This window comes from Martes martes (genome assembly GCF_963455335.1).
Source record: "Martes martes genome assembly, chromosome: 14".
Lineage (NCBI taxonomy): Eukaryota > Metazoa > Chordata > Mammalia > Carnivora > Mustelidae > Martes > Martes martes.
The window spans coordinates 57,358,610-57,380,874 of NC_137902.1; the positions used below are offsets into that span (position 1 = coordinate 57,358,610).

General features: G+C 40.3%; 1 protein-coding gene across 2 annotated transcripts in view; it reads right to left on the minus strand.

Annotated features, from left to right (window-relative positions):
- Positions 1-242: 242 nt before the first annotated feature.
- The window catches only part of MYPN (myopalladin), a 102,665-nt gene continuing 80,642 nt past the window's right edge, over positions 243-22,265 (minus strand). For both annotated transcript variants that reach the window (XM_080823590.1, XM_080823589.1), the window contains exons 13-20: positions 16,818-17,039; positions 15,501-15,650; positions 14,165-14,247; positions 12,833-12,959; positions 11,439-11,646; positions 9,596-9,761; positions 4,915-5,048; positions 243-1,941 (exon numbers count right to left, since the gene is read on the minus strand). In XM_080823590.1, coding sequence (XP_080679716.1) covers positions 1,772-1,941; positions 4,915-5,048; positions 9,596-9,761; positions 11,439-11,646; positions 12,833-12,959; positions 14,165-14,247; positions 15,501-15,650; positions 16,818-17,039 — 1,260 coding nt within the window. In that variant the 3' untranslated portion in view covers positions 243-1,771. The remainder of the gene's footprint in view (positions 1,942-4,914; positions 5,049-9,595; positions 9,762-11,438; positions 11,647-12,832; positions 12,960-14,164; positions 14,248-15,500; positions 15,651-16,817; positions 17,040-22,265) is intronic.

The window sequence follows — 22,265 nt, forward strand, 5'->3', positions numbered from 1 at the left end:
CTTAATGATGTAACCTGTGGCATTTGTTTCATTAAGAAATAAAGATTGAAAATATTAAGATGATTTTAGAGTCATAAAAAATATAGGGTGAAGAGAACTACAAACACTCTTACAAACACTCTTTATGCCTTACATCTTACCTCCCCTACTAGATTGTAAGCTCCCTGAGGTCAGGGACTATGTCTTATTCATAAGTCTCTAGCATGACATCTTATACAGAGTAGACACACAAATGCTTTTTTTGAGTGAATGAATTTATTTTTATACTGGAAGTCCTTGCCTTGAAGTGAAGAAAATTTCAAACCTTTCTAAACAACTATCTGTTCATTGGAGTTAGATACCAGCTGAGGGTGCCTGGCTCAGAGAACACCAGACACCTGTGCATCGGGAATTGGTAACAGACACCTCCAATTCATTTCACAGGGGAGTCTGGAGCAAGCTGTGCTGTGGTGACCATTCCCAGGGCAGTTTTTGGACTGCTGTGTGAATTGCAGATTTCTCTATCTAATATAAGATTCATTTATCCAACAAATATCTATTGAATGTCTACGTGGTGCTAAGCACTCTTCTAGGCACTGGGGATAATCGCAGTGAACTTAGTTCTAAAAATTCCTTAAGTTAAGAGGCAGGTTTTGAATAGGTGGGTTAGAACAAAGATGCATATTCCCCTTTCCTCCCACTTTCCTGGTTAGCATGATTTTTTTTTCAGCATGATGTTTTTTATATAGAAAATGCAAATGATCTGAAACACAGTTCATACCTATTAAAGATATCTCCTTCCATACCCACTGCTCTTCTAGGGCAAGTGAAAAACAACACTCTCCCATCACTTCCTTTCCTTGTTGGCATCTCTTCCTCCCTCACTGCCTCATACACTTCCAGACTTTTGGGGAGACAAGAGGGGCAGATGATGACGACTCTTGCATATTTTGCAAGCGGCAGTTGAAGCTAGTAGCTTTAAAAGTGACCCCATAGAAGCTTTCTTGTTGGTTGGTTTACTGGCAACCTTTTAGTTCTAGGATTTGGGGATGTATAAAGTCAGAAAGCAAAACCACTCACCATTATATCCAAAAGAAAATGATGCAGACAGGCTAATGGGGCCTTGTTTTGGCTATTGAACAAGTGCATTGTGCAATATTGAGGGTTTCAGTGAATTTTCTGGTATCTCAAGCACATTTTGGCACCTTAATACGTGGCTCAGTACACTCAGGATAAGTAAATCAAAAGTGCTTCTCCACATCTGTGAGTTGTATGGCATGATTTCTTAAGGCTAAGTAGAAGCTGATTAAATGAATCCATCAAAACTACTGCTATGGATGTAACTGATGAAAGGTAATGGAGACCTCCCCACCTTTTTCCTTTACATTGTTTGGTGAGTTAGTGATTCCTAAGGTCACTACTGTCTAACTCCTTTCAGCCCAAACATATGGCCCCTCATTACTCCTAATAGGGCCTAAATATCCCTAACATAGCAGGGGACAGGGGAGCATGCTAGCTTTTTCCCAAAGCAGTGGATGACTTCGTGACATCTTTGGTTCATCTGTATCGTCTTCTCACATTTTTGTTGGAATCTTTAAAAGGCACAGCCCGACAGCTTTCCCCTAGCTGAGACAGCAAGAGTCCCCAGCTGACTTATTCGAAGCACTTCTTGCCACGGGTCCAGCAGCATGGGAACCCACTCAAATCCAGTTGCTTGGAAACTGCTGTGTCTGGCTTATCCTCCTTTCCTCTCCACAGTCTGCCCCCTTACACAGCCGGCACCCAGACATTCCTAAAGTTCATCACTCTCCACTACACTCCGAGAAGAACATGAATACACCATTGTGCTTTCCATGGAGGAGAAGGCAGAGAAAATGTCAAGTCCTTTACTGGTGAGAGATCCGTAGCGACTGCCAGTGGGCCGGACCGACATAGGCGGTGGGATCTGCTGGTGCCACTGAGCTGGAAAATGGACCAAATAACATGTTACAATCAAGGGAATGCAGTTGAGTGGGTACAGGGCAGGGGTGTATTCTGTCCTCATTCAAACACTTTCTGTGAAATATATCTGGGTCTGAAATGCGTCATTTGCAAAGAACCAAAAAAAAAAAAAAAATCTCTCCTTCCCTGCCAGGAATAGGCAAACTGGGCTGGTGAACTCTTATGCTCCTAATTCCAAAACCCACGATCTGGGACTATAAGAGTAGCTGCACAGGGAACACCTGGGTGGATCAGTTGGTTAAGCATCTGCCTTCAGCTTGGGTCATGATGCCAGGGTCCTGGGATCTGGTCCTGGGATCAACTCCTGTGTCAGGCTCCCTGCTCAGCAGGAAGCCTGCTTCTTCTTCTGCCTGCCCCTCCCCCTGCTTGTGCCCTTTCTTTCTCTCTCTGACAAATAAATAAGTAAAAATCTTTAAAAAAAGGGGGGGGGCACATGGGTAGCTCAGTCAGTTAAACATCTGCCTTTGGCTCAGGTCATGATCTCAGGGTCCTAGGATTGAGCCCCGTATCAAGCTTCCAGCTCAGTGGGGAACCTGCTTCTCCCTCTGCTGCTCCCCCTGCCTGTGTTCTCTCTCTGCCTCACTCTTCCTCTCAAATAAATAAATAAATACTCTTAAAAAATGAAAAGAGTAGCTGTATAGGGTGATTTATCAAAATAGCTCCTCTTACATCCCCTCTCACTGATCTAGCATGGAGTCTCCCGGGGCAGTGTAGAAAGAGCTGTAGGCTCTCAAGGGCAGGTACCTCAGAAGGCAGAGACAAGAAACCTGAGGTAATGGAAGCCAAAAGACAGGTCCAGACCTCCAAAAGTACCTGTCCCACACCCTAATCACTAATCAGCCACTACCCATCCACCCCCTTATTCAGGTTCTAATGAGTTTATAGGAAGAAGACTGAAAAGTAACTTATGTGCAATCAACCATGATTCAGGGACAAAAGAGAATGTATTAGAATTTCCATGTTCAGCAAACACTGTGTAAAGGAGATGATCCTTAGGCTTGAACATGCCTGAATGAAATATCCATCCAAATTGCTTTGTCCCTCCTGTTGTGCCTGATTCAGAAATTTCGAAGCAGTCTTCTGATTAGGTTTCCAGGGACCTTGGTGTGGAGAAGGGGGAGCACCAGCTGGGGAGACTGGGTACTCTGGATCCTAGAAAGCTATGGACCTATTGAGCACCTTTGTTGATTTCATTATTTTGAATCCGTTTTTTAGATAATAATCAGTTTTTAGATAATAATCAGATTATCAGTTTTTTAGACATACCTCTGAATGGGTGGATAAATTCAAGTTTAGAAAGCTACGGAAGTGAGAACAAAACTTACAGCGATTCAACTGAAAAGCAGGCCCTCAATGAGGCCACGGTGAATAGTCAAGTCTCTGCTCCAAACCTCTTAACCAGACTACTACAGCTGCTTCTATCAGAAACTCTACTTTGGGTGAGAGAGGGGAGCCCACCTGCTGTTCCCATTCCTTAGACAGGCAGGAAGTGGTGGTGGTGGTGGTGGTGGTGGTGGTGGTGGTGGTGAGAGGGTAGGGGATTGATTTCAGCCCAAGTCCTCCATCCCCTCCTCCATTTCCAAGTCCTAATCAAGGAAACAGCACCCCCTGTTGTTGGTGCTGCTCAATCAAGACAGGAGCCTGGGAGAGGTGAGCCGGGAAAACTGAACTGGGAAGTGGAGAGCAGGATTGGGACAAGATTTATCAGTTTCAGGGCTTATTGGTACTGAGTTTCTTAGTTGGAGAGCTATCTCCCCCTGACATGGAAAAGTGGATGAAATGGATAGGGGACTTAGCCTAGGTTAAATATATCGATGGCCTCTCTCTCCCCACCCCCTTACCAGGGGAAAGTACGTTAGAGGCAGCATCCCTCACAGTTGAATTTCTTTTCAAGTCCAAAGATAAGGGAAAATAATCGAAGGACTACATGTTGCCTCCAAATATTAGACCTAGAGAAAAAAATAGCAGGCCAAGGCTCTTCCTGTATGGTACTAAAAAAAGGGAATTCCTAGTATGAAAAGTTGGGACCTCAGGTTTTAGACACAGTGACTTATTTGTTATTCTGGTTGCTCATGTTGAACCAGTAATGATTAAGAAATTTATTAATTACTAAATTACTTAAACATTTTTTAAAGGAGAGGAAGAAAAAGAATCACCCTTTTGGATTAAGGAATATGCCTCCAAAAAAATACCAGTTACTGTCAAAAGTATAGAGAAGAAGAGCAGAGTACATTACATTATATTAATAAAGATTAACTTGTTAAATTCTTTTGAAAATTAGAAACATAGCTCAAAGGAATGATACAAAAGCCAGCATTTGCCTCCTGGCTATAGACACATAACCTCCCTGAGTCTCAGTTTCTTCAGCATTTAGAGGAGGGTGACAACAGTTGCAATAATAGGGAGGGTCTAAGGATACCATTTTGTAAATTACAAGTCATTATACAAACATCATTTGATATTATTATTGGGGCAGCTCTCTATTATTAGTCTGGTTGTGGGATTGGCACCATAAGTATTTGTGGAATGAATTAACAGATGAATGGGGACAGGAAAATTCTGCTGGGTGGAGGTATGCTTGGGAGGAATGACAGGCAGTGGGGATGGAGTTCCAGTGGGTGGCCCATGGTATTAAGGAGACAACAGGAGATGTTGGATGATCAAAATCATAAACACAGTTAAACTCTGAAATAATTGTAATTCCTAACATTATAGAACATTTTTTTTTTGAAGAAGCTTAAGCTCAAAGTAAAATGCAAAAGTGTACAAAAGCCCTGAGGTGACTAGGATGAAATGATTTTAAAAATCCATCGCGTAAGCACTAAAATATAGTCTAACGAGTTCAGTTATGGAAAAATACCATACCTATCCTTTAAAAAATTGTTTTAAGCTGTCTATTACACACAGATGTTTAACTGAGGACATTACACCTACCATATATATCCAGCCTCGCAGTGCATGACACAATGCCAACTTCATTCTTGGCTGACAATGTGTACCATCCAGCGTCGGATTTCTTGGCTGGCTGAATGAGGAGGCAGACATACCCTGTTGTGTCCTGGTGCATACTGGAGAAAAAAGAGAACATATCTGCATTGTACCTGGGGGCAGAGAAGGCCTTGAGCGGTTCAGGGTTCAGGGAAACTCTGGGGGCAAATCCAGCAGTACAGTGCATCTCCTCTCCTCCCTGACCCTAAGGGGAGGGATGGGCAAGTCAGCTTAAAGCAATTATCAAAGGCAAACTGAACGGTGGAATGGAATTACAAAAGAGCAGAAGTTAACCCAGTGAGGCCCAGAGGAGGGTCGACAGCCCAGGCAGAGACCCATTCTTGCCCTCCCCACCGCTCTACCACTCTTGGAGTTGTACTCCTCACCAGAAGGGCCCCCATTTGTCACAACCAAAATCCAGAAAAATCTCTCTTCCAAACCAGATTGGACATTCAGGCATAGATGTATTGTTAGCATGGAGGGGTTATTTCTTAATGTAACCAATTGGGCACGCGTAGGATTTAGTTTAGTACAGTTCAGGAGCAAATTCCTTCCGTTTCATCCACATCAGTAGTTCTCACTCTTGGCTGCATATTGCAATCTTGGATAATTACACTAGAACTTCAGGCTGGGTTTAACATGCTATGTTAATTATTATTATTATTAACGCCCAACATAGGGTTTGAAATCATGACCCCAAGATCAAGAGTGGCATGTTGTACTGACTGAGCCAGCCAGGCACCCCAACACGTTACATTAATTTAGAAGGAAGCGTTAACTCAAGAATATTTTCTGTGCTTGCGTGAGTTTTACCAGAAAAAATTCTCGACCTATATATATGTAGACTTCTTAGATGCCAAAATCCTGTAAAGTTTGACAGCTACAACATCCTCTGGAACAAATTCAGTTTACTGTGAAGAAATAAATCTCAGTAGAAACTTTTGTACATAAGCTGCTTTTGTTTGCTTGCCCCCTCGTGGCATAAAACCAAAATGGCAAAGATAAGGTTGATTAGAGGAAATCTAGCAAGGGACCCATTTTTGGAAACCGGATCCTGAGTTATTTTGAAAATAACCATGTTGTGATGGATAGAAAAGGAGTTACTGCATTAATGTTTTGTTTTGCTTTATTTTATTTTAGCTTTTTACTGTCAAAGGGATTTCCTGGGTACTAATATGACTGAAGATATGTAACAAAAAATATGCAGGATCCTCACAAATTCCTTATGCATTTTAAACTTAAAAATTAAAGTTTTAACAAAATCAGAAATGAAAGAGGAGAAATAACAATGAATACCACAGAAATACAAAGAATTATAAAGGAATATTATAAAATATTAAATGCCAACATTGGACAACTGAGAAGAAAATGGATAAATTCCTAGAAACATATAACCTCCCGATACTGAATCAGGAAGAAATGGAAAATTTGAACAGACTGATTACCAGCAATGAAATAGAATCAGTAATAAAAAATATGCCAACAAACAAAAGTCCAGGACCAAATGGCTTCACAAGTGAATTCTACCAAAATTTTAAAGAAGAGGTAATACCTATTCTTTTCAAAATATTCCAAAAAACAGAAGAGGAAGGAAGACTTCCAAATTCATTCTATGAGGCCACCATTACCCTGATACCAAAACCAGATAAAGACATGAAAGAAAGAAAGAAACTAACAAACAAACTGCAGGCCAATATCTCCAATGAACACATATACAAAAATCCTCAACAAAATATTAACAAGCTGAATCCAACAATACATTAAAAACAATTCACCATGATCAAGTGGGGCTCATTCCTGGGTTGCAAGGGTGGTTTAATATTTGTAAATCAATCAACGTGATGTATCACATAAACAAGAGAAAGGACAATAACCATATTATCATTTCAATAGGTGCAGGAAAAGCATTTTACAAAATAAACATTAATTCCTGATAAAAGTTCTCAACAAAGTAGGTTTAGAGTGAATATACCTCAACATAATAAAGGCCTTAGGTGAAAAACCCACAGCAGACATCATACTCAATGGTGTAAAATTGAAAGCTTTTCCCCTAAGGTTAGGAATAGGACAAAGATGTCCACTCTCATCACCTTTATTCGGCATAGTACTGGAAGTCCTAGCCATCGCAATCAGACAAGAAAAAGGAATAAAAGAAATCCAGATTGGTAAGGAAGAACTAAAATTTTCACTATTTGCAGATGACATGATACTATATATAGAAAACCCTCGATTCTACTACAACTGATAAATGAAGTCAGTAAGGTTGCAGGATTCAAAATCAATATACAGAAATCTGTTGCATTTCTTTTTTGTTTTTTTAACACTTTTTAAAATAAGCTCACAGCCAATGTATGCCTTGAACTCACAACCCCAAGATCAAACGTCGCACGCTCCACTGACTGAGCCAGCCAGGCATTTCTATATATTAATTGCATTACTAGGCATTAATAATTGTATTTCTATATATTAATAATGAAACATCAGAAAGAGAAATCAAGAAAACAGTTTGATTTACAGTTGCACCAAAAATAATAAAATACCTAGGAATAAAGTTAATCAAGGAGATGAAAGCTCTGTACTCTGAAAACTATAAAACACTGATGAAAGAAACTGATAAGACAATGATGAAAGAAATTGAAGATGACACAAACAAGTGGAAAAATATTCCATGCTTGTGGGTTGGAAGAACCAATATTTTTAAATGTCCATACTACCCAAAGCAATCTACGGATTTAAGTGCAATCCCTATCAAAAAATAACAATGGCATTTTTCACCAAACTAGAACAAATGATCCTAAAATTTGTATGGAACTGCATAAGACCCCAAATAGCTGAAGCAATCTTGAAAAGAAAAACAAAACTGGAGGTATCACAATCCCAGATTAAAAGTTATACTACAAATCTGTAGTAATCAAAACAGTATGATGCTGGCACAAAAACAGACCAATAGATCAACAGAACAGAACAGACAGTCCAGAAATAAATCCACAATTATATGGTAATTAATCTTTGACATAGGAGGCAAGAATATGCAATGGTAGAAAGACAGTCTTTTCAACAAATGGTGTTAGGAACACTAGACAGCTACGTGCAAAAGAATGAAACTGGACCACCTTCTTACACCATACACAAAAATAAACTCAAAATGGACTAAAGACCTCAATGTGAGACCTGAAACCATAAAAAGCCTAGAAGAGAGCACAGACAGTATCTTCTCTGACATCAGCTGTAGCAACATTTTTCTAGATAAATCTCCTGAAGCAAGAGAAATAAAAGCCAAAATAAACTATTAGGATGACATCAAAATAAAAAACTTTCTGCACAGCAAAGGAAACAATCAACAAAACTAAAAGACAACCTACTGACTGGGAGAAGATATTTGCATATTAAATAGCTGATAAAAGGTTAGTATCCAAAATATATAAAGAACTTAATATAACTCAACACACAAAAATGAAATAATCCAATTTTAAAATGAGCAGACATTCCTCCAGAGAAGACATACAGATGGCCAACAGGTATATGAAAAGATGCTCGGCATCACTCACTATCAGGGAGATGCAAAGCAAAACCACAATGAGATAGCAACCTCACACCTGTCAGAATGGCTAAAATCAACACAAGAAACAAGTGTTTGCAAGGATGTGGAGAAAAAGGAATCCTCATGCACTTTTGGTGGGAAGGCAAACTGGTGTGACCACTGTGTAAAACAGTATGGAGGCTCCTCAAAAAATTAAAAATAGAATCACTATATGATCCAATAATTCCACTACTGGATTTTTATGCAAAGAAAACAAAAATACTAATCCAAAAAGATATATGCTCCCTCATGTGTATTGCAGCATTATTTATAATATTTATATTTACAATAACCAAGATATGGAAGCAACCCAAGTATACATCGATAGATGAATGGATAAAGAATGTATGTATATGCGCGTGTGTGTATGTGTGTGTGTGTGTGTGTGTGCATGTGTGTGTGGGGGGGTTGTGTACACAGAGGAATATTACTCACCCATAAAGAAAAATGAAACCTTACCATTTGCAACAACATGGATGGATTTAGAGAGTATAATGCCGAAAGAAGTCAGTCAGTCAGAGAAAGACAAATATCATATGATTTCACACACATGTGGAATTTAAGAAAAAACAAAGGAACAAGGGCAAAAAAGAGACAATCCAAAAACCAGACTTTTAACTATAGAGAACAAACAGATGGTCACCAGAGGGAAGGTGGATGGGGGAATGGGTGAAATAGGTGAGGGGAATTAAGAGCATACTTATTGTGATGAGCACGTAGTAACATACAGAATTGTTGAACCACTATATTGACCACCTGAAACTAATGTAACATTGTATGTTAACAAAACTGAGTTATAAAAAAAAAAAAAGCCCTGCTAATTAATCCTGAAAAAAATTAAGGTTTAAAACTGTGGGAACTCTATACCATGGTCTGCCTTTCAGGAACAAAAAAGAATAAATTCTTGATATGCACAATAACATGGACAAAACTCAAAGGCATCATGCTAAGTGAAGAAGCAAGATTCAAAAGACGACAGACTTATTTGGGTGTCCAGGATGTCCCACCGAGCTCGGAAGTCCCTTTGAACGTGGGAACGGGCTGTACCTGATCCTTTCTCGGGTGAAAGGGATGGTCTCATTGTCCTTCTTCCAGAAGAACACAGGTGGTGGCATGCCTATCACCCGGCACTCCAGCCTCACTGGGTGGCCTTCGGGAACTCCGCTGTTCTGCAATTTCTCCAGGATCACGGGTGCTTTCTTCACTTCTTTGGCTGAATGAGAGAAGGGCCATTCTTGTTTGAGTAGTAAGTGCCTTGAGGTTCATGCTTCAAACTCATTACAGTTCTGGAACTTAGCAGAGTGGGCCCCCACCCACCTCACCTCCTCTTCAGCAAACTTCTCACACCCCGAAGTGAATATCATTGCTTTTATAAAAGCTCTGGAAGTGATGAAAAAAGGAATGAGGGACTCTCTTTGCGTATTGTGTGAGAGACAACACTCCAGGATCTGGGTGGCCCACTGGGCAGGTGAGGGGGGGGGCGCGAATGGTGGGTGTGGAATTTAAGGAGTCTCTTTTATTCCCAACAGTAAATTTTGAGAAACAACAGATTTTATGTACTGAATGTATCCTTTTTCTTTTCTAGAGGAGATGATTTTGTGAAAGGTATATTCATTTTCCCTCAACTTTTATTTTGAAGAAGTTTATAGCTACAGGAAAAAAGTACACTACTTTTTTTTCTTAAGTTTTATTTATTCAAGTAATCTCTACACCCAACATGGGGCTCGAACTCAAGAGATTGAGATCTGAGATCTGAGATCAAGAGTTGCACTCTCCTCTGAGCCAGCCAGGTGCCCCAGAAGTACACTACTTAAAAACAAAACAAAAAAACCCACTAAGTATGCTTCCTAAGGAAGCCTTTGGCGGGGGGCAGAACCAGATAAGGCAAAGATACCTCATATTTCAGGATTCCAGAATCAATATTTGCAAAATATTAGGGGGAAAAGTAAAAGCTTGCAATCAGTATATCCTTGCAGGAAGAGCTTTTCCTACTCTGTTGGGTAAGAGAACATTAAGAGTGAGAAAAAGAAAAAGATATATGGGGTAAGCAGTTACAAGCCTATAGAGAAGATAGTATGCCGAAGTCCCCTGATTTCCAAGGGCCACACATAGGAGAAAGCTCAGCGCTAGAATTCGTATATTCTGAAATCTAGTTCTGGTTGGACTCCTGCCCCGAGGGCAGGTACCAAGCAAGTGATGATGACTTGTTGTCCTTTTTTGTAGGCATTACAGTGTTTTGTTCATGTCGCCTTACAAGGTAAAGGTTCATTTGTTTAGTTACCAACTCAACATTTGCTGAGCACTGTGCATGTTCCAGGCACTGAGTCAGACATTAGAGAGACACAGAAAAAGTCAGAATGTCTGAGTTAGGAGATCATAGTTACATGGAAGGCTGCAAGTGCTCTGAGGAGTCTCTCCTTTTCTAAGTGCTAAGGAAAAGGAGGAGGATGTGCCTTGGTGGTGACATTTGAATTAAGCCTTAGAGAATGACGAGGAGGTTCCTAGGCAAAGACGGGTATATTCCAGGTAAAAGGATCAGTGAAGCAAAGGCATGGAAACTTGGAGTAGGGACAAGAATCTGGTGTGTTCTAGTAGCGATGAACTGTAGGGCAAGTGACTTGAATTTAGTGTAGTCAATATACTAACTAAATGATTAACTATTACAATGGCTCCCATATACTGAATGCATATATGCATAAGATACCATATTATGTTTTTACTGATAAGTCTTCGTAAGCAATGAAGGAAATATGGCCCTTACTACAGTGAAGGAGAAATGGAGATGAAACTTGATAGGGCAAAGGACTAAGGAATTCTGCCAGAGGTTGTGCTTTTTTGGGCAATAACTTTAAAGGGAGTTACGCTTGGGGGTCCCGGAAGCCAACCTTACCTACTACGGTGAGCTCCAGACTAAAGGAATTCTGTCCAGTTTTGTTGGTAGCAATGCATGTATAGGTCCCTGCATCACGTTGAGTGAGCGGGTCAATGAGCAGAGAGTGGACTCCAGTCTCTCTGACCAACATCTTGTGGGAGGCGTCTGGTAGCACCGGTTGGCCATTGAGCAGCCACGTCAGCTCTGGGGGCGGTAAGCCACTCACCTAATAAATAACAGGACAGCTGAGGCAAATGACAGACTGATGACAAGCAGATTTATTTGGTGGCTGAATTCTTCATCCTTGTCTGGCACCAAGTAGTGAGAAAAAACATGGGGTGGAGAGACACCTCTCTGTAGGGGCATCAGGACAAGAGGGGCTGGGTGAGTGGCCGTATTAATTTAAACTGTATAGTAGTTTGACCCCAAATTCAGGTGATGATTATATTTTAGATTAGAATAAGTAAGAAATAAAAACTAAGTGAATAGATAAAATAGGTCTGCAGAGTCGGTTTCACAGATGATATGTTGTTGCTTACATACCTGAGAATCAGCGAGAGGTAACCAAGGAAAGGGCGGACATTAGAGTTCTCAGACGCTTCTCTGTGTTACAATCACGTGGGGAGCATTTGAAAATCCCAACGTCCACTTACTATCTTAAGTCAGAATCTCTAGAAATGGGACCCGGGATGGGAATCTTTCAGGGGTTAGGGTGGAAGAAGTAACAATCAATCCCGAATATTATTTAGGCAGCCATTGGCAGAGTAAGAACCACCTCTACGAATGATTAACCTTTACCACTTAGCATCTAAAAATTCCATAGCATTCTGAATCTTTGTCTGGAGGGCAAGAGGTGATGTAAGTTTCTCTTCATACTGAGGGATATCCACGCTGCTCAGTTGAACAGTTTCTGGCTGAAGAATTAGAATGCAGAATAGCTAAAGCTGCTGGATGTTGGTTAGTATGAGAAACCAACTTCTGTTTTCATAAACCACCTCAGAGCCATCTTTTCATGACTATGATTTTTTCAAAGCCTATACGTCACAGACACTCACTTCAAGGATGCAAAAATCACACTTTTGGCTTTATAGTAATGAAGACTTCCCCGGCACTACATGGAAAATGTCTGAATTACATCAGTTCTTTGGTTGTCTTTTACAAATGTGGGGTCAACATTGATGATACAACACCAATGTAATTTTATTAAGGTATTAAAGACTTAAAAATTTCATCAAAATTTTTTATTGTCTGGGATTAAATGTTCTGAAAAAGCCTTGTGAAAGAAGAGATCTCTTTCGCTTCCCCAGTCCCTCTTTCTCTAAACAAAACATAAAACAAATACAAACAAAAATAAATCAAACAAATGCAAAATGTGAACAGATCTGGAACCAAGGATGAGGATCAGAGTCTACCTTACAGTCCAGCCGACAGAGGCGCCCCTCGTGAGCTACCATATCCCCAGGAGCCTGCAGGAAATGTGGTCGGAAAAAGCGTTCCTGTAGGGGCTCTTTGTCTCTCTCTTGTGCTCGGGACCTTCCTCTACAAAAACAAGCAAGGTCAGGCATTAAACTTAGAAACCAATCTATAAACCTACAACAGCAAGAATTTACGCATGGCGATAGACCGTGGAAAACAGATATTTTGGGGGTGGAGTAGGGAAGGAGGCTGCTGGACTGTAAACAAATGATAAAATAATAAATAATGGTGTGAAGCTTATGTAAAAAGCAAGGTGGTAAGCATCTCATACCCTGTAGGATTATCTTATGAGATCTGTAATTAAATAAACAGGCTTTAGCTTCTTTCTCTCTGAAGTCATCCTGGGTTAAGTGGCTCAGCTCCCCTTGCCTGGGCTTTTACCAGTTGTTCAAAAGTTTCAAAATAAACAAATAAATCAGTATTCAAGCCGAATCTCAAATGAGAGCCAGCAGACAAGTCCTGTTTATTACCCAGAACAAGGCAGCTGCAATCCCTGTGTCTCTGAGTAATAAAATTTAACCTGGCTATAAATTATGGCAGACCATTAAAGATGATCAGGAACTTAAACTGGTTAAGACTGACCAACAGTAACAGCTGTTCTTGAAGGGGGGGGGAAACGAAGAAGAAGGTATAGTTGCAGCAGTGATGAAATACTGTATCTGAAACTTGGGTCACTATTTTTGCTCCTTTGGTAAGTCAAATATAATTCATCCATGTCAGCAACTATGGAATGCTTTGCTAAGACTTTGTGGCACCGTAAGACTCAAGGGGAAGCCAGGCTCTTAATTCTTAGTGGTTAGTAAAATCAGAGAGGGAGAAAGCCAATTGCCGTGTTAGAGTCAATTGTTATACTGGGGACAGCAACAACAAAAATATTCAATCTATAGACATAACCATTAGCAGTTTCTGTTTTTTTAAAGAAAATATGGTAATTTAGTTCAAAGACTCTGGTTTATATATTATCTGCACAGGTACTACTGATGGTCACAAATTTTAAGCCATCAAGAGTGTGTGACAGACCTGTGGGTCTCAAAGTTAATGTGCTTATAAGTCACCTAGGGATCTTATTAAAATGTAGTTTCTGATTCAGTAGGTCTGGGGGGCGGTGCTTGGGATTCCACATTTGCAACAATCTCCCAAGGGATGTTGATGCTGCAGATGCAGGACTACATTTTAAGTAATAATTTGTAGACCCAACACTTTGATGCTCATTGTGGTAGGTGGGTGCTTGGGAGGGGCTCGAAAAGGAAGATTTTTACTGTCTTTACCTGTGAGACTGACCAGCAGATGTTAGTCGACTGCGAATGGGCAAACTTTGTACCATCAAGTGGCCAGAACAGCTGATTCGTCCCTGAAACAAAAATGAATTTAAAATAAGAGAATTCCCCCCGCCCCCTTTTTTTTTCAATTTATATAAATTTTTCTGGACTGGAACCATTTTGAGCCTTTTGGCCAACTGTTATGAACAAGAAAACTTGGGGGTGGGGGATGAAAACAATAAAATATGACTCCTTAAATCACTGTTAATAGTCCAGAGGAGAGGGGCACCTGGGTGGCTCAGAGGGTTAAGTCTCTGCCTTCAGCTCAGGTCATGGTCCCAGAGTCCTGGGATCGAGCCCTGCATCGGTCTCTCCGCTCAGCAGGGAGCCTGCTTCTCCCTCTCTCTCTGCCTACTGCTCTGCCTACTTGTGATCTCTCTTTCTGTCAAATAAATAAATAAAATCTTTAAAAAAATAGCCTAGGGGAGAAATTTAAAGAACATTGTGATGACTTTTATTTTGAGCTAAGAAATGAACAGAACACAAATGTAAAAAAATTCGAATTCTTGTGCACTGAACATTACCTGCGGCCACATGCAGAGACTATGGCCAAGTATTTTATACTTTTCTTAATAGAGATTTATCCTCAAGACTAACATTTTATTTTTTTAAAGATTTTATTTATTTATTGACATAGAGAGATCACAAGTAAGCAGAGAGACAGGCAGAGAGAGAGGGGGAAGCAGGCTCCCCGCTGAGCAGAGAGCCCGATGCGGGGCTCGATTCCAGGAACCTGAGATCATGACCTGAGCCAAAGGCAGAGGCTTAAACCACTGAGCCATCCACGTGCCCCAAAACTAACATTTTAATAAGAAGAGTGGGTGAGTAGAAATTATAGCTCTATACTTTGTATTCTAGTAGTAGCTGAAGATATTTATTCTGTCTTTTAGAGGAATTTTAAGTCTTGATCCTAAATCTCATTCAGAAAAGAAAAGTGAGAGATTATGGCTTTCTAACTTTTACAAAAAAAAAATCATTCTTTGATAGAATGATTTATAGACTCTTCAAGAGAGTCAATGAGTTGATAAACAAAAGATTTAGCCCAATACATCTGGGACATAGTGAACAGATATTTCTAATGTCCTTTGACAAAGGCTCAGGGCTTGAGTGACCCATCCATGGCTAACTGGTCTTTTAAACTGTGCTCTAGTTACACACAATCACAATGCTCCTCATTCATTTTCCTCAGCAATCCTTAGTAACTGGCACTTCTCAAGGTCTCATTCACAATGACATCAAGTGCTCCTTCCTCAGTGCAGCACAACGCAGAACCCTGCTTCTCCACCTGGGGGTTGGCAGCCATGATAGTGTAGTTGCCGTCATCATCACCAGTGGTGGAGTCGATGTGCAGAGAGCACGTCCCGTCTCCTTCTCGCCTCATTTTGCAGTGCTCATTTCTCTTTGAAATCTGCTTCCCATCTTTGAACCAGTAAACCTGCAATGAAAGATAATCGAGGAGAACATACACTGTTCTGCACATCTTTTGAGGATAGTGAAGTAGGGAGTAGGATGAGGCAAGGGCGTCTCTGCAAGAGCCCCATCCCTTATAAAGCACTTTGAAAAAAATATTTTTAAAATGTCTGTGTAATAGACTCCTGCACTTATACATATACAATACTTAAGTTAAAAATTCTGTATGATTTAGGATTGAGATAAAGCTTTTGACTCTTTTTATTGTACTTCATAATTACTTAAAAAGTCACCCCAAGCAATAGACATGTCTTCATAAACAAAATGATGAAAACCAGGAGCATGAATTCCCCCCCCCCCCCATTATCCTATCTAAAAGCTCAAGTCTTCTGCAGTCACAGATCTCCAGGTCTGCAATAGCTCACTCTACCTGAAAGGATAGTATGGTTTTTTATACTAAGTGGAAGGAGGCCAGGACTCACTGGCTAAATTTCTCATTAAATAAACACTTAAATAAATAGATTTTTCATGTTGAGTTCCGCATGTATCAAGGAGATCTCTCAAAGACAGGGGGGTTAGAGTACTGGCTGCAGCTGTTCTCCTCCACATTTCCTAGTTACCTAACCATACATGATAACACCATGCTAATGTTTGTGCAAGTAGAGCGGAGAGATCCCCTACCACAGCCATACCGGGTGTAAATCCTTCTTTCAGCTGACTGCCAAAAAAACCTGGTGACTCATAAGATTTTTCTGCAGTCAGTGATAATGATACGACATTTTCGGCATTTACCAACCTGATAGTAATGATACAAATATAGCTACTTCGTGCAACAACAGGCCCTTTGTGGGTATTCAATAAGCGTTAAATAAAAAGAAAAATATCAATTTGGTGAGTTTGGTGGTTGAGAGAATCAATAGCCCAAAGTGGAGGATTATGACTAAGAAGCTTATTTTAAACTTTTATTTAAATTCTAACTTACCCATAAGTCTGATTTATTTTGGGCCTAATTATTTAACGATTTTATCCTTGACTGTCTCTTTTTAGTGAAATTATCTGGGCTTTGTTAGTTTTTCTGGTAGTGGTTTTTATTCCCTCTGTAGATAATTCCCTAGAATCTGGTAAGACTTTCTGGAAGGCACTGTCTACGGTTCTGTGTTGGTTGGCCCACCAGCTGGTCATCTTCTCCTACCTTTGGAACAGGTATTCCAACAATTTTGCAGGTAAATGTCACTGGAGAGCCTTCTGTAACCCGGAAATGCTTGAGTCTTTTGTCAAAGATGGGAGCAATACACTTGCCCGTGGGGATCTCGTCATGTTGGATTTCATCATCTGATTCATCAACAGGGGTACGTTCCAAGCGAAACTCTATTTCATTCATCAGCCTCTGCTCAAAGCTTGAAATTTTGTACTCCTGTCAAGATGGAAAACATGTTTCAGTTTCAATTCTATGGGTGAGAAAGAAGGTGTCTATCAGTATAATTTGAGGATGGAACTTTTTAGATTCAGATGGTAAATATATATCATGGAAACCCAATAAACCAGGCATGTTCCATTTCCAGTTCCTCACCACAGAGCACTAAGGGAGATGCCAATGTCTCTACTATAATCCCAAACTGCCTTAGTGAATCCTGATTCCTCACCTTGAATATGGAGCCCCAGTAGCATCCTGTAGAGAAATGAAGATGGAATGTAATTTCCATTACTACTATTAATGTCCATTTCAATATGTAGAACTTCCTATCTGGTAATATGGCAAAACTATTCTGAATTGCATTCTGATGCATGCCTGCATTACCAGCTCCCTGTCTCTACTGGACACTCCCACCTGCATACTTGATGAAACCTGTCTTGAATAAATCTCCCTTGACTCCATATCCATCTCTCTACTCTCACCACAACAAAACTAGTTGAAATAATTTTGTATTGTTACAGGATCGTTTGCTTGTCACCCAGTCTTTCACTAATGCACTCCAATTAAGCTTGTGTTCTCGCGGTTCCCCCGAGATTACTATTGTCAGGGTCTCCAAATTCACCAAATCCAGTTGTCACTTATCTGTTCTTACTTTACCTGATCTCTCAGGAACATTAGACAAGGATGACTACTTTCTCCTTTTTGAAATATTTTCTTCTGTTTGCTTTCATGACACCTTATTTGTTTTCCTTCTTTTTCTTTAGTTGCTCCTTATCAGTCTCCTTTGCTAGCTCCTAGACCTAGGTAGGTGGTCTCATCCTATCTTACTTCTGTATGCTGATGAGTCCAAATCCACATCTTCTGGCCTGATCTTTCCACAAAATTCATATACCTGATGATCTATTGTACATCATAAGAGTCATATACCCAGCGACTGATTCTATATCATGGCTTGGGCACCCAAGGGGCATCTCAAACTTAGCATGATCCAAACAACACATATTTGATTTCTGTCTCCCAGAGATGCTCCTACCTTACCCTTGCCCATCTCAGAAAATGGTGCCATGACTCATCTACTTGGTTAAATAGTTAAGCCAGTGTTTCTTGCACTATCTTTGGTGAAAACCAGATTTTTAAAAATTAACATATAATGTATTATTTGTTTCAGGGGTACAGGTCTGTGATTCATCAGTCTTACACAATTCCTAGCACTCACCATAGCACAAACCCTCCCCAATGTCCATCACCCAGCCACCCCATCCTTCCCACCCTCTCCACTTCAGCAACCCTCAGCTTGTTTCCTGAGATTAAGAGTCTCTTATGATTTGTCTCCCTCCCTGGTTTTGTCTTATTTCATTTTTTCCCTCCCTTTCCCTGTGATCTTCTGTCTTGTTTCTCAAATTCCTTTTATCAGTGGGATCATATGATAATTGTCTTTCTCTGATTGACATTTCGCTTAGCATAATACCCTCTAATTCCATCCACGTCGTTGCAAATGGCAAGATTTCGGGTTTTTGATGGCTGCATAATATTCTATTTGAAAACCAGGTTTTTAAAAATGTCCAATGCATAATTTTATAAAGTGAAATAAAAATGAATGAGTAGCAAAATGAAATTTAGGAGGCATGCAAAATTATTATATTCATAGGCATAACATTTTTCTGTCAAATTGCTATAAAAATTTCTTAATGGTTACTCTCAGTTTCTGTGCTTATGCCAAGGTGGAGACGTGATAGCCTGCAGATTGCCACACATCCTCAGACCACACTTGGAGTAACCAAGTTAAACCCTAAATCTAGGATTTATCCTGAATTCCAGTCACTCCCTCTCCCTGCTGAATTCTATCAAGATTATATGTCACCTCCCAAAGCAGCCTTCCCAATCCACTCCCATTCTAATACTCTGCATAGTACTGGTTGCTATCCAGTATATTTATTGTTTGCTTATTGATTGAGTGATTGAATATCTCTCTAAGGATTAGAATGTTAGCTCCACAAGAGCAGAGATTTTATTTATCTTGCTTCTCACTGTATCAACAGCACCTGGAATAGGGTCTGTTTCATGGCAGGTGCTCAATAAGTATCTGAATGATGAACAAAGACAGGGATGACATGAGGGCAATCCTTTGTTCCAACTGCATGTCTGAGGACTCCAGAGCCCTGGCTTTGGGCTGAGGGTAAGACCTTCTATAAGCTTGTGACTCTAGTTAACCACAATTTCATAATTTAGGTGAGCTCCATGGAGATGGCATTAGGATGTTCCTGAAATAAAATTTGGAAGCACATGACTGATATACATCTGCCCCCAGTCTTAGGCAGAGTGATTGAGTTTAAGATTCATAAGCTGGGGGCACCTGGGTGGCTCAGTCGTTAAGTGTCTGCCTTCGGCTCAGGTCATGATCCCAGGGTCCTGGGATCGAGCCCCACATCGGGTTGCCTGCTCAGCAGGGAGCCTGCTTCTCCCTCTCCCACTCCCCCTGCTTGTGTTCCCTCTCTCGCTCTGTTTCTCTCTGTCAAATAAATAAAATCTTAAAAAAAAAAAAAGACTCATAAGCTGTATTCTCAAGTTATCAAGTCACATTACTCTTGTCCTTTAGTTATAGTCTTATACATATTATCACCTAAATTTGTGTAGAATTGGAGCTTATGAAACACAGAAATACAGAAATCAGAGGTTCCTTGGTTTCAATTTCTTGAAACCAATTTTAAATCCTCCTCTCTTGGCTACATCTCACACTGGGTAAGCAAAATAAATCCACAGCTCTTTCATGGTAGAGAAAATGATTAATCTTCAGTTAGCTTATTAATTTTTAATCAGATAATTCAAACCAGTTAAAGCAAAAAATTGTTCACATCTATTAATTTGAAACCTAGTTTAAAAGTATAAGAAACCTAGTTTAAAAGTATTAAGACTATTTTCTACATTATAAGAGTTTTTAAAAAGTTAATCATTAAAGCTTCCAACTTTCTACCTATTAGGTTGAATAATATGAAACTGACATTTTTGTAGGTCAAAAGTGTAGAATTTCATAGATTCAATCTAATACTTCACAATGACTATAATTTCCATAAATACAATAAATGTTCTGGCAAATTGGAAATATTTCTTAGTCTTCCAGTTTAAAATCACATGAAGAATATATATTTCTTCTTTCTTGAATTGCATTTATGATTCTAAATATATATTATTTTTCTTTTTAACACATTTGTTTATTTTCTGGGATATTTAGGAGTAAAATCAATGAGTCATTTTATTCCCTTACCATATGAGGTAGGTATTAAATAGAAGTTTTATTATTTTAAAAATTACATCCAAATAGAATAATTCACATAGTTTTCAAACCTCATACACAGATCCTAGGGTCCAGGAAACAGCAGTTTTTGTGAGGGTGGCAGGAGGTCTTAGCCTTTTACACCTTCTCATCTTGTTTCATTTAAGGCCCCAAACTCCTAGTCATTCCATACCAGCTCTAGCCATGGTTCTAATGGAGTCCTTGCTCTAAATTAAAGAGTCTTTCCTCACGCTTCTCCTATTGCCTGACCTGTAAGGGCTGGTAACTTCCTGATTAAATACATTGTCAGAGTTATTATAGGGAGAGATAAATTCCTGAAATTCTATTTTGAAAGTATCAAGTAATTTTCCCAAAGAAGTGTTTTGTACATAGTTCTAAGTTACGGTTACTCCTAACCTTCAGGAACGCAGTGGGTGATATATATGAGGCTGTAAGTGTCTGCCTGAGGATATCAATGTCACATTGTCTCCGTGTATTCCAAACTTGATTTTACCAGCTTGGGGTCTGATTTTACAGAATTTATAAATGTTTGAATTGATTTGATCCAAGGAACTACAGAAGCAATATGATGAAAATATGCACACTTTGTTTCACTATACATGTATGCATATTGGTTATATATTTATTATTTTATCAGTATGACGAATTGGGAGATGATAGAAACAGAACATTCAATGAGTTATTTAAAAAACACTGCTGATAACTATGTACTGAGGATACAGTTGCAACCAGATCTTAATTGGAAGGTTTTTTTTTTTAATTTAAAGATTTTATTTATTTATTATTTGACACAGAGAGAGAGAGAGAGAGAATGAAGTAGGCAGAGTGGCAGGCGGAGGGAGAGAGAGAGGGAGAAACAGGCTTCCCACCGAGCAAGGAGCCCTATGTGGGGCTCGATCCCAGGACCCTGGGATCATGACCTGAGACAAAGGCAGATGCCCAACCAACTGAGCCACCCAGGCGCCTCTTAATTGGAAGTTTTTATTGAAGCCCAAGATGGGCTAGGTATCAGAAAACAAGTGAGCTGACAGATAAACTATTCTTCAGAAATTTCAAAGCAGTTGCTTACAGACAGGGTAGACCTTTTAACCCCCCCCACCTCTGCCAGAAAAACAAAGGAGTCAGAGGGGAAATGATCCAGTGAGAGGACTTTGAAGAGAGCTATTGTATCTCTGCATCTCCTACCTCCCCCTCTACCCCAAGAGTACCTGCCTTCACTTCAAGCTCAGTGAGGGAGATTAAATGGGCCCATTAGGAGCTACAAGCAAGATGGTGGAGGAGTAGGAGACCTGAATACCCTTGGGTCCCAGGAGTGCAGCTAGATAATTATCAAACCACTCTGAACACCTATAAACTCAACAGAGATTGAAGAGAAGAAGAGCAGCAATTCTAGGAACAGAAAAGTGACCACTTTCTGGAAGGTAGGATGTGTGGAGAAGTGAATCTGAGGCGATATACTTCCTGTATATAGACCGTGGGAAGGGGGGCCAGCTCCCGGCAAGTGATAGAGCAACAGAGCACAAAATTGGAAATTCAGAAGTCTGTTCCACTGAGGGACGTCGCTCCAGAGGCTAAGCAGAGGGTGGAGCCCTTGCGGGGACAGTGTGGTCTCAGGATCTGTGGTGTCACAAAAAGACCAGGGGTGTTTGAGTGTGGCAGAGCTGCCAGGCGTCAGAGTGGGGAAGCCGTCTGGCTTCTGGAGGTGGAGCTGAGGAGTGGGCTTTTAGCTTGGGGTTACCTTAAACCATGATCTCAGGCACAATTGGGCCACTGCTCTTCAAACAGGGATCCCACAAGTGACAGATCCCAGGAGACCCCCTTCTTCTTCCTCTGGGAGGAGCGACACAGGAGCACCCTGCAGGAATCTGCTGGGTTTGGAGACTCCAAATGGGGCCATGCGCCAGAGATAGAAATGCTTGGTCACAGGCTGGGTG